Source organism: Mobula hypostoma, chromosome 2 (genome assembly GCF_963921235.1).
Source record: "Mobula hypostoma chromosome 2, sMobHyp1.1, whole genome shotgun sequence".
Lineage (NCBI taxonomy): Eukaryota > Metazoa > Chordata > Chondrichthyes > Myliobatiformes > Myliobatidae > Mobula > Mobula hypostoma.
The window spans coordinates 155,532,288-155,544,819 of NC_086098.1; the positions used below are offsets into that span (position 1 = coordinate 155,532,288).

Consider the following 12,532-nt stretch of genomic DNA (forward strand, 5'->3'; position numbering starts at 1 on the left):
GAATAGCGCCGGTTCGTTATAGGGTTCCGCCGCGATGTGAAGGCGGATCGCTGGATTCATAGTACAGAGTGCAGGGGAGAAAACTCGGCGGGTGAGATGGAGCGAAATGGGCAGTCGACGTTTGGGTTCGAGACCCTACAATTTGATTGCTACCATTTGACTCCACTGACCCCCTGAGTTCACCCAGTAATTTGTTTCTTTTTGTTCCAGATTCCGGCATTTTCAGTCTCTGTCTCAGAAATAATCTTAACATTTTAAGGGATAGTGGTCCTTTGGTAGAACTATATAACGGCTAGCCTCGCAACCGTTGAGTTGATTAAAGAATAACAACAACGTAATAGCTCACGAAATGTGATTATATTGTACAACGTGAACGAGTGGCATGCTTATGACATCAAACATGTTTACAGCGAAAGGAAAAAAACGAAGAGTCCCGACTTTTGTTCGATAACGACTGAAAGCATCTATTGAGAATAATGTTTAATCGTCGCCGATGGTAAATAACAGCGGCCACTAAGATGGCGTACACTCCGATCTCCGGATGCTTCGCTTCAACTGAGACACGAGAGACGCGTGTGTAACCCCGCAAGTGTACACTTCGTGTGAGTTCCACTCGGAGGCGGTCAGGGTGAGGTAACTGCTCAGTCTGTAGGTCTGGTCGGTGTCCTTCACTGCTCGAGATGTCTTAACACCTGCGTTGACCACCATGCCGTCGGTGCTCCAGGAGACCGTCACCCCTTCAGGGTAAAAATTATTGACTAGGCACACCAGAGTCGCCATCTTTCCTTTAGTGATCTGATCGGACGCCGGCAGGAGAAGGGAGACCTTAGGGCTGGACAATTCTTGGGCTGTAAAAAAAAAGAGATTTGGAGGAACTAGATAATGAGGGTGTTCATTTGAAACGGAAAGAAAAGAATTGTTTGAGAGGAGATCCTTAGCATTTACCAATGCCCCGGGACCGACGGTGGAATATTCTCTAAATAATTTGTTAATGTACCTAAGATTTTGGGTATGAAGTACATTGACAGAGTTTCCTTGGGGCACAGTTTAGAATTTTCCCAGAAAGTTAATATTCATTTACATCACCATGTAACTACAGTCTTGCTGAGATTTGCTTCCCGACAATCGGTCACCATAAATGTACAATAGCGGACTGTAACGAACGAAGAAAAGATAACCAACATATAAAACGTCCGGTATGGTAATCGGGCCGGCATTATAGCGCGGATAAATGGCCCGCTTTGGTCATTCCATTTAAAATTCTAGTTGTAATATAGATAAAAATTAAAATCTCATTCCACGTTCTCTCTGCTCCCATTCTGCTTGAAGTGCTTCCATAAAAAGGCCCCATAGACTATCTTGTCTGCCCTATGATAAACGATAAATAACTAGCTGTCTATTACGAAGATACACAGCATTCCAGAATTCAGGGTTTCTTGAAAACTCAATCGTAATGCCTCCGCAGTCTTTTCAGCTATCTCCTTCATAACCCTGGGCTGTAGTCCATCTGGTCCAGGTGACTTATCTAACTTTAGACCTTTCAGCTTCAGTCTCCTTACTAATAACGAGTATAAACTCCTCTGGCCCCTGACACTGTTGCAGTTTTAGCATACTGCTGGTATCTTCCACAGTAAAGGCTGACGCAAAATACTTATTAAGCATCATTTTCAAGCAGTCTAATATCCATTCTCGCCTTTCTTTTACTCTGCGTACATCTGAAAATACTTCCGGTATCCTCGGTATTTATTTTATTTGCGAGCTCACCTTTTTTCATCTTTTCTCACCTTGTGGCTTTTTGTAAATTGCCTTCTGTTGGGTTTTAAAAGTTTCCGAATCCGCCAAATTACTACTAACTTTGGCTGTATTTTATGCCTCTATTTTGCTTTTATGCTGTCCTTGACTTTTTTTGTCGGCCATTATCCTCCCTTTAGACTACTTTTTCATCTTTGAGATGTATCTATTCTGTGCTTTCCGAACTGCTCCCAGAAACTGCTTTTCTGCAGTCATTCCTGCTCCAATCAATGTTGGCCTGTTCCTCTATCATGCCTCTGTAAATGCTTTTACTTCATTGTAGTACTGATGTATCTGACTTGAACTTCTCCTTCTCAAACTGTATGGTGAATTTTATCTCTTGCTATCTTACTCCTTTAAACAAAAAAGTGTATCGACCTCTACGGAGAAAGTGTGGATGAACCATGTTGACACTGAAGCTGAGTCTTCTTGCAGTGTCTAATACAGGAAAACAAAGTAGGACAGGTCGGGGGTTGGTGCGGGGGGAAGGAAGAAGAGTAATATTTAGCCTCTGCATCTCAGATGGAGTCCCGAAGAGAAAGGTCTCAAAGTTAACGATTTTCATTGAGTAGTTCGAATGATTAAGACATAACCCATGGCGCTGGAAACCCATCAGGTTCTCCATCAAAACAACAAGATTTATATACAAGGGATACCTTTAAAAACGTCACCATATGCTACATATATGAAAAAAATATTAATCCACGGTACCAAATATTCAATCGTACGTCTATCCGACGGATTAAGGTTACTTACATAACACCGTTAGCTTCGTTCCAGTTCCGAAGTTATATGTGTTACTGGAGCTTACCCACACACCGCAATAGTAGTTCGCTTCATCTTCTTTTTGAACCCCAGTGATGGTTAAATATCTGGAGTTGAGTGACGAGTCACTTCTACCGGAGAATCGATCTGGAGTACCTGATGCCCTGACTAGGTCTTGAGAATTATGGCGCAGGAGATACCGAGGAGGAGCATTTTCAGTCCTTTGCTGGTACCAGGTTATTAAAGCGTTTCCCATGACGACGCCTTTCAAAGTACAGTAAATTTCGACGTTCCCTCCCGAGTCAGTAGAAACAGATAGTGGTTGGCTTAGAATAACTTGTGCCTTTGATTCTAAAAGGGAAGACAGGCAATTTTGAAATATCTCAGAATATTTAATATAGTGCTTTAACCTTAGTCACGGTGCGCTCAACAAGGAAGGAAAAGCTAACGACATACTTACCTGAGACCAGAAGCACTATCAGAATGACAACACCAAGACGCTTACACATGGCGAAGAATTTAATAAACCCAGAACTGCTCATGACACGCCTCGGAAATTGATCGATTATCTGTGTCCCAATCTCCTTTTATCAGCCTTATGAAGAAGGATCCAAATTTATGCAAATCCTTAACCAAAGGGCAGAACACGATTGGAGCATCTGAACTGAGGTCAAGTCAAACGCAAGCTCTGTAAGGAATGACGTTAGTGCGTCATGCACACGGAGCTATACAATTCTGAATACGGTGTTCTGACTTTCTGCAGATAGGGGTTATGCCATATTATATATTACATCTTCGGGGTTGGCAACTAATTGCTAGCTGCAAAATCAGATTGTATATTAATAATGAATAAATAAGTCGCGTGTTCAAAGCGAATCCCATGTCATGAATTTCAAATAAAGCAGTCTTGGAAATGCGAACGCTGCGTTTGCGGTGTTGATTCAATTATATGACATTAATAACGCTCTATTCTATTTTCGATTGCGATTAAGCATATTATGTTCAATTCGAAGGACTGTGACCGATAGTGCACAACAGGGCAGATTATTTCCATGGAGATTAAAGCATATTTAATATGTATTTTTGTCTTGCGGGATCATTCTCACGAACAGAGCAGCTGGGGAGCGGTTTGTTCACTTGCAACCCATTCCAGTCTGTTGACGTCCTGAACAATACCAACGTAAAATGTACTTTTTTTTTAACTGCTTACGCTTTTCTTTGAGCATTCGGAGCAAATGCTATTCCAGCGCGCTAATTTATCGCTGAAGTAGGGGTACATTCTATACACAATATTATTATTATTTAAAATGGGTCAGATATTTGTTCCTGCAAGTTAACACGGGAGAAATATTCTCACTGGGCTGGAAATGGTTCGCCATATTTTAGCTTCAAAAATCAATGCTTGGCTTTTCAGGATATCGGTGACGAGAAATATCTTCACTCAGAAGCTAAATATTTCAGTAATTCTCTACCCAAGAGGCATGTGGAGGCTTGATCTCTGAATAATTTGAAGGCAAGTGTAAATTGATATACGATTACTTTATGAAAGCGGCGCGGCAGTCGTAACATTATTGAATGATCACAATCCAAACGATTCTACACCTTCCGATCGTAGATAACCTCTTTTTCTTTGTAATTTATTTTTTTTTTCAATTGAAATTCAGCATCATACAAACATTTCTGTAAGATGTGTTTCAGATACTGTATGTATGTATAGTCATAGTCATAGTCATACTTTATTGATCCAGGGGAAATTGGTTTTCGTTACACTTGCATCATAAATAATTAAATGGTAATAAAACCATAAATAATTAAATAGTAATATGTAAATTATGGCAGGAAATAAGATCACATATTCATGTTTGCCACAAATCTCCACATAGTATTTATCTGAGGTATACACTTATAGAAAAGAAAAGAAAGAACAAACAAAAGGAACACTATGTACAAATAGGGAGTGATCTGTTTTTTACAACATAATCATTGATTTGTGAGAATAAAATCAGGGCTGTGGGGTGTTATGTAGTCAAACCATTTTTCCCAGTGTGAATCGAATTGTTCCGATTTATGACGGACAGATGCTGTTTGGAAATGGATAACCTCGTTCACTGACTTCATTTCATTTTTTACCAACAGAGCCAACCTACTCCCGCTGCCTACCTGTCAGTCATAGAGCATAGAACGAAAAACAGTACAGCACAGGGACAGCCCTTCAGCCCACAACGTCCTAAAAACTAAGTTAAAAAAAAACTAATCCCTCTTACCCACACAATGTCCATATCCCCTCATCTTCCTCATATCTATGCGCCTATCTAAACGTCTCTTAAAAAAAACCTCTAATATATTTGCCTCTACCACCATACCAAGCAGCGTGTTGCAGGCAGGAAAACCCATAACATTGGAACAGTTCTGCACAGCTATTTTGCAGATGTGCTGGTGTTAAAATTCAGCTGTCCTTTCGACACAATATGTATCCTTGGACGTTAAGCTCCCAGCTATAATCTTCATTCAGTCACGATGCCCGCCACTTCGTACATGCCAATCTGTAACTGTGTTCCAAGTTCATCTACCTTATTCCGTCTACTGCGTGTATTCAATTTTAGGACGCAGTGATCATAATATGATAGAATTCACCCCGCAGTTTGAGAGTGAGAAGCTAACAATCAGAGATAGATGGAGGGGCAGATAGTGCTGAGGAAGCAGGGAATCTGGAGCAGGAATTAGAGTTGGAGAATGTGACAGAGAAGTCGCAGATGGTATACGTTGCACAGAAGTGTATGTTCATGTACTTTACTAAGAGAAATAAAGGCATTGGTTATTTTCTAAATGCGGAGTAAATCCAAAAAGCAGGTGCAAAACGACTAGGGAGTCCTCATGCAGGGTTCCCTAGAGGTTAACTTGCAGGTTGAATTGGTGGTAAGGAAGGGAAATTCAACGGTAGCAGACATTTTGAGAGGACTAGAATAAAAAAAAAATCAAGAGTGTCATTCTGAAGTTTTATAAGGCATTTATCAGACCGCACTTGGAGTATTGCGAGCAGTTTTGAGCCCCTTATCTATGAATGAATTTGCTGGTCTTAGAGAGGTTGCAGAGGACGTTCACGAGAATTATCCTGGAAATGAAAGGGTCTGAGGAGCGTGTGGTGGCTTTTGGCTCGACTTCGCTTGAGAATATTTATTGAATGTTTATTGGCCAAGATAATATATGGAGGGTATCTTACCTGTAGCGGGGGAGTCTAGGACCAAAGGACACAGCCTCAGAATACAAGGAAGTCCCTTTAGAACAGAGATGAGGAGGGATTGCTTTAGCCAGAGGGTGGCGAGTCTGTGGAATTCATTGCCGCAGACGGCTGTGCAGGCGGATAGTGGTTAAGTTCTTGATCACTAAGAGGATCAAATGTTACGAGGGGAAGGCAGGAGAATGAGATTGAGAGGCCGGTAAATGGCGACTCCTTTCCTTGCATCTTCGGAAACAGTTTCTATCTTTGATATCTCTTTTTTCCCTTTTCAAAGTTCTTTTGAAGACCCTGACCTGGAGTTACACTCTGACTTCGGCTCTGTGCGGGAGTGGGACCCGCTCTCAGGGCCTCACGGCGGGCCTCTTTCTGTTATCCCACGGACGCGGCTGGAAGGCGAGTGCGCCTTCAGGGTTTCGGGTTTCGTGGCTCTGGGGACGTGTTGATTCTACGTCGGTGCCCCTGACTGAAGCGTTGCTGGAGAACACGGGACATCGGGAGCAGCGGGTTAGCTGCCGTGGGCTGTGTGCCCAGAGAGCTTCGCCTTTCTTGGGCCGACTCTCTGGGCGCAGAGCTCGGAAAAGGAGACGCAGCAGACTTTTAACATCGTAAATCAGCAATTTGCTTGTTATGTCTCCCCTCTTGCTGTCCAACGGAGAAACCTCTTTTTCCTTATTAGAGAGAGAGAGAGAGCCTGTAGTATATCGAATTACCGGGTGAAAGAGTAGACGTTGGGGTACTGCAAGTATGTGTCTTTATTGCTGCTTGCTGCACGCTTGAGTGCTCGGTGGAGGGCGGTGATGCTTTTTTACTGGTGGGGGTGGGGAGGGTGGTTGTCTTTTTCTTGCTCTTGCTTGTGCGTGGGAGAGGGGAGCTGGTGGGCAGCGGTACTTTAGGGTTCTAATGTTTATCTGTCATTCATTCTTTGAGGCACTCTTCTGTTTCCGAGGAAGTTTGCGAAGAAAAAAAAATTCAGGATGTATAATGGATACATTTCTCTGGCATTAAGTGTACCCATTGAAACTGAAATCAGCAACCTTGCAATCGTAGAACAGACTCGATGGGCCGAATGACCTAAGTTTGCTCTTAAGTTTTATGGTGTTATGGTCTTATATATTAACACTTCCCTTTTGTTGCTCCGTCCACAGACGTTGCCTAACCTGCTGAACATCCACTCCATTTCCTGCTTTTTACCCATCACTCAAATATCTTCACTCGGAATCTAGAAAGTCCTTGTAATTCTTTATCCAAGAGGGCGGTAGAGGTTCAGTCTCGGAATGTAAACAAGGCAAGTGTAAATGCCTATTAAGGAGTCAAAGAATCTGCGATTACTTCAAGAAAGTATTCTTGCAGTTCTCATATTATTGAATGGCCGAACAGGCTCGCAGCATGCTACAGCGATACTCAGCAGCTCAGGTAGCATCAGTGAAAAGAGAAACGGTGTTGAGGTTTCAGGCTTCGTTCTATTTTCGGCCGGCACTATTCACTGGACTGTAAAGTTGAAACAATTTGGTGTTGCATATTCTTCAGTAAACAAGTGAATTCCACTTTTTCCAAATTACTCAAAATCACCTCCACGGTCGGTGAGGCGAAAATATTGCTCTCCCAACGCTTCCTCTATTTTTTTTTTTTACAGCTGCACGGCCCAACAATTGCTCTGAGCAGGAAATTTTTACACAGCCTGAACACTGCGCGGCTCTTTAAATGTTGTTTACGTAATATGCATCCTATATATACTTAGAAAGAAAGTTGAAAAAACACATAAACTGGAAAGTAACGGTATAGGTTGCACTGGGAACTTCAAATCCATTCACGGGCGCTCATTGACGCCCAGTGTCAATAGCGAAAGTAGGAGACCTTCACCAAATTACCAGTGATCCATCACTTCTCCCCGCTTTTAAGCAGATGTTGCCCCAACTGATTGAAATATTTCAGATTTTGCGTTGGCCCCAGTAGCCATCCCAGAACCGGGCTGGAGAAAGTGATCCTCAACACCAAGGGCCCAAGGCGAAGAAGAGTCCCATAGGCCCCTGAGTGCACGTGGCTTTGCAGCATTGCAACTGTGTTCCACCTTGTCTGAAAATAGGAAGCTGTGTATTAGTGAATGGCTGCCATAACTAATTAGCTGGGAGAATGTATTAGCCGTCAAATGTGGGGTGAGAGTTGCCGTAGTGTAACGTTATTAGGTGTAGGTGACAGTTGATGAGAGTTATTGCTATAGCAGCGATGTATGTGCAAACCACTGAACCATCTAGGATATTCGTTGTCTGCTTATTGGTATTTGTCAATGTGTGTATTCATCATAAGCGTGTGCATGATGTCAGTAAGTGTTTTCCCAGCAATAGATCTATGTCATCAATCAATGATTTTTGTCCTTAACACGGATGTTACTGACCTTCTCCAACACTGTTGTTTCATGGTAATCTGGATGGATTCCTGGGCCTCTGAGCGCCGGGGAACCATTTTCCCACTGCACCTCTTTATACAGGACTCGTGAGGAAATAAAGGCTGACTGTCATAAAGGGCGCTGCTGGCGGACCCAAATGCAAGACACAGACACTGAAGTACTAGGAACAGGATAGGACTGGAGACTAGAGTTAGGGACGTGACTGGATGCAGACAAGGAACTGGGACAAGAATACAGACTTGGGCTAGGACATTGGCTGGGCAAGCGAGACCAGGACTAGGAACTGGGAACTAGGAACCTGGGTCTTAACTGGGCTCGGACTCCGGAAGCAGGCGAGGACATGACGTGGCTACAGGACTGGACATGGTTTGAGTTCCTCGAGGCGAGGACATGATGTGGTCTTGGAAGACAGGAACCTCGGAATACAAAGCTGGAAGCCTTGACTTGGTCTTGGCGAGGACAGGAACACAGAGCCTTGGTCTAGAGCACGGGAATACGGAGCCTTGGACTTGAGAGACAGGAACATGGAACACAGAGCCGGGACCCCTCCTTGGGAACAGGACGTAGGGTCGGGGCTCATAAACAGAATGCTGAACACGACGAGACGGTTCACAATACTAGGTAGCGGCAAACGGCCGGACCTACCTAGGGAAGGCGTGGACACAGAGACGGTTCCCAACACTGGGTAGAGGCAAACGGCCGGACCTACACAGCGAAGGTGTGGACACACAGACAGTTCCAACTCAGCGATAGGCAGTTCCTTATCTTGACACAGCAAGGCTCTGGTCTTGCTCCGGTGGTTGAACTTGACAAGGTTGCAAGCAAGACTCCAGACACAGGTTGCAGGCAAGGCTTCAGAAGGAAGGGGAAGGGAAAGGAGTAGTTCAGCCTCAGCTAACGGCAAAGACGGCCTGGCTTACTCAACGGAGGTAAGGACAGGAAGGGACGGATCCAACTGCAGGGTAACGGCAAAGACGGCCTGATTTACCCTACAGAGGCGAGGACGGGATACTGACGAGACGAACCAGCAACCCCACTCGAACCCAGAGCCACTTCTATTACCAGGCCCAAGACGAGCATCAGGTGCCTATGATTAAGCCCAACTGAAACAAGGAACAGCCGGAAGACCTGGAGTCCGGAGTCCATGAACCTGACCGTGAATCGGAACGTGGACTTCAGGGACCGGACCATGACACTGACGTTTTATGCCCTACTTAAGTATGGATTGCAAATATGAAAATAAAGCACAGAAACAATTGAAGTTATTGAACACTTCCGCTCTGAGATGCAGTGAAATCTTTGATCACTGCCTTCAGCTGGTGGGAACTACTCTCAAAACTGCATTTAGAGAATAAGAACAAGAATGATAAATCGCTGGTCACGATCGCAATACTGAGGGGACAGGATGAAATATGAACAAAATGATCATGAGTTACTCACTCATTAAATTGCTGGCATATAATTATTCCTTTTCTACATTTAATTTGTTAAGATAAAGACAGGTTGGAAACGGGGACAACCTGTGGAATGCTTTGGAATCAACAGAACTCATTGTTAACATCTTAGGTTAATACATTTAAAGGCCACAACAAATAACAGAACATAGTCATATAATCACATAAAAATGGGAACCAAGCAAAACATCGCTCATATCTTGGTAAAACTAGATTAAGTTTGAAGCTGTAGAAGCAAATGCAGATTTTATTTTGATGCAGTTTATTTGCAAAAGCATGAAGTTAGGAAGGTAATTCTAAGAGGCAGGATCTATCTGAGTTTGCATGGCTAACGCTGATTAAAGAATGTAGTCTTACGAATTTAGCTTAGTGGTTTGAAGGTATGACCAAGAATTTTGACGAGAGCAAGCAGTAGAAGCTACCTAATGGATCTTAGGATGGCTTTCAGCAAGGTTCCTCATGGCGGACTGCTCCAGAAGGAGAATCACAAAGGATCGGGAGAGCAATTGCCAGGTGGGTAATAAAGTGGCTTGGTGGAAGGCAGTAGAGGCTAGTAGTGGAGGACTGGTATTCAGTTTGGAGTCGTGTGATAATTCGTATGGCGCAGGGACAGTCGCTTTGTCCCCTGTTTTTTTGTTAGATATATTATCGATGTGGATGAGGATCCAGGTGGCAAGATTATTACATTGAAAGATGATACTAAAACTCATGGCATAGTAGATAATGAAGTAGGTTGCCTAAGTTTACAGCATGGTGTATGTTAACTGGAATGGCGAGCAAATGAATGGCAGATGGAAGTTAACTCAGAGAAGAGAAAAGTGATACATTTTGGAAGGTTATTTCAGGTCGGAACTTATTACGGAGCCCAGAGGAGTGGTGGTGAACGCAGAGACCATGTGGTTCAAGTGCAGATCCCTGAGAGTGACTACACAGTAGACTAGTTGGTGAAGTCGTCCTGAGGCATGCTTGCCTTCTTCGGGTGGGGCAGTTGAGCACAGCAGTCAGATGTCAAATAACAGCTGGAATATTGTGCGCGTTTCCGCTCACCATGCAATAAGTGTTCTATGATAAGTGTATAGCAGAGAAGAAAGGAAGTCGCTAGGACTGGACAACTTGAGTTAGGAGGAGGGACTGACTAGTGTGGGACTATTTTCCCTGGAGCGAATGAGACTGTAGCGTGACCCTCCAAACGGCTATAAAATAATGGGGGGCATTCATAAGGTGGATAGTCAGTCGTTTCCCCAGGATAGGGGAGCCTAAAACTAGAATACAGAGGTACAACGTAAGAGGGGGAAAAGAGGATCTGAAGGGCAAGATTATTACACAGAAAGTGATTAGTACATGGAACGAGCTGCCAGACTAATTGGTAGAGGGCGGTGCAATTACAACGATTAAGGGACACTTGGACAGGTTGATGGAAATATTTAGAGGGAGGTGGGCCAAATGCAAGCAAGTAGAACCAGATCAAATTTGGGCTGTCTTGTTTCCCAACTGTACAAATCTATTTAATCTATGCTGTTGAATCTTGTGAATCACATTGTTTACGTCGGATTATTCTTTAAAAACCACTGGTTTATGGGGACATATTGATCATTATTTCTTGGAGATAAGAAGAACGAAAAATTATCCTTCTGAAGTATATTAGGGTCCAAGAGAACGTGACAAAAAAGTTGCTTTGAGGATGTGTTCCCCTTGGTGGAATTTGGAACAAAGGGACATCAGCTTCGAATGGGCTCAGTCATTGCAATAGGGTGAGGATGAATTTCTTCACACGGCACATAGCGAAATTCGAATTCTTTAGCCTTGAGAGTTGTGGAGGCTGGATCAATGTATTTATTCATAGCCAAATAATACCTTTGGCGTCGGCGAGACAGTCTATAAAACAAAAGGCTGAAAAGTCGAGGCGAGGCAAAGCTCGATCATCCCTGATCTTCCTTGATATTAGAATGGGTTCAATGGACGAGATTTCCCGCCTACTGCTGCTTGCGTTCTGTTCTTATATTTGTCAGTTTTGCATTGATTTGAAAAGACAAGATTGAAGCAAAATATATTCCAACATAGTTCAGCATGTCTGTACTCACGTCATATTTTATATTTTGTTCGGATTCTTATGGTACCTTTATAAAATCTTATTCGCAATTAACAACATACGAACGTAAGTAAAGAGACTGGAATATCGCTGTAGGACCGTAGCAACCCCTAAGTACACTGCCCATTCCTGTCTCAAATTAAATCATGGTTTACTCGATCAGTTGCTCGTTTTCCAGCTGATCCCTATATCGATGATCCCCGCTGTGTTCCAAAACCTATCAGTCTCACCACTGAATGCACCCAGTGACGGATTACCCTCAGCTCTTTGAGCAAGAAAATTTGAAATAATCGATACAGAGGGATACTCAGTTTTTCCACTTCTAAAACAATGGATCTTATCCCGGCAGCGCTCTCTCCAGTTCTGGATTTAACAGCAAAAGGAAAGGTCTTCTAAAATTCATGTTATTCACCAAATTTTTTTGCATGTCGCAATGAAAGCAACTCTCATTTTGCTGAAATCCGGTATCCGTTAACGGAATTAATAACGCATAATATTACTGGTGTATTTCTGTAGCGCAGTCCTATTATCAGACATTTAAGTCTTCTTAAGTGTCTGGTAATAGGACTACACTACAGAAATACAGCAGTAACATTGTGCGTTATTAATTCCAAAGCATGTATAAACTATCCTGGATAAAGAGAAACAAAATGAAATCAGTACTCCACATGTACTGTATTCTCGGGAGCACCCTGTACAATTACAGCAACACGTTGGAATAATTGTCATTATACGTAATGGAACATGAAATAATATGAGCCAAATTAATATTAAACTTGTTTGCTGCTAAT

General features: G+C 43.0%; 1 protein-coding gene across 1 annotated transcript; it reads right to left on the bottom strand.

Annotated features, from left to right (window-relative positions):
• Window positions 1–373: 373 nt before the first annotated feature.
• LOC134359796 (immunoglobulin lambda-1 light chain-like) lies at window positions 374–3,118 on the bottom strand. The gene is made up of 3 exons (XM_063073450.1): window positions 3,017–3,118; window positions 2,548–2,907; window positions 374–848 (listed from the first exon to the last, which is right to left on the bottom strand). Exons 1-3 carry the CDS (start codon window positions 3,096–3,098, stop codon window positions 514–516), a joined length of 777 nt encoding a protein of 258 aa, XP_062929520.1. The 5' UTR covers window positions 3,099–3,118; the 3' UTR covers window positions 374–513.
• Window positions 3,119–12,532: the final 9,414 nt, after the last annotated feature.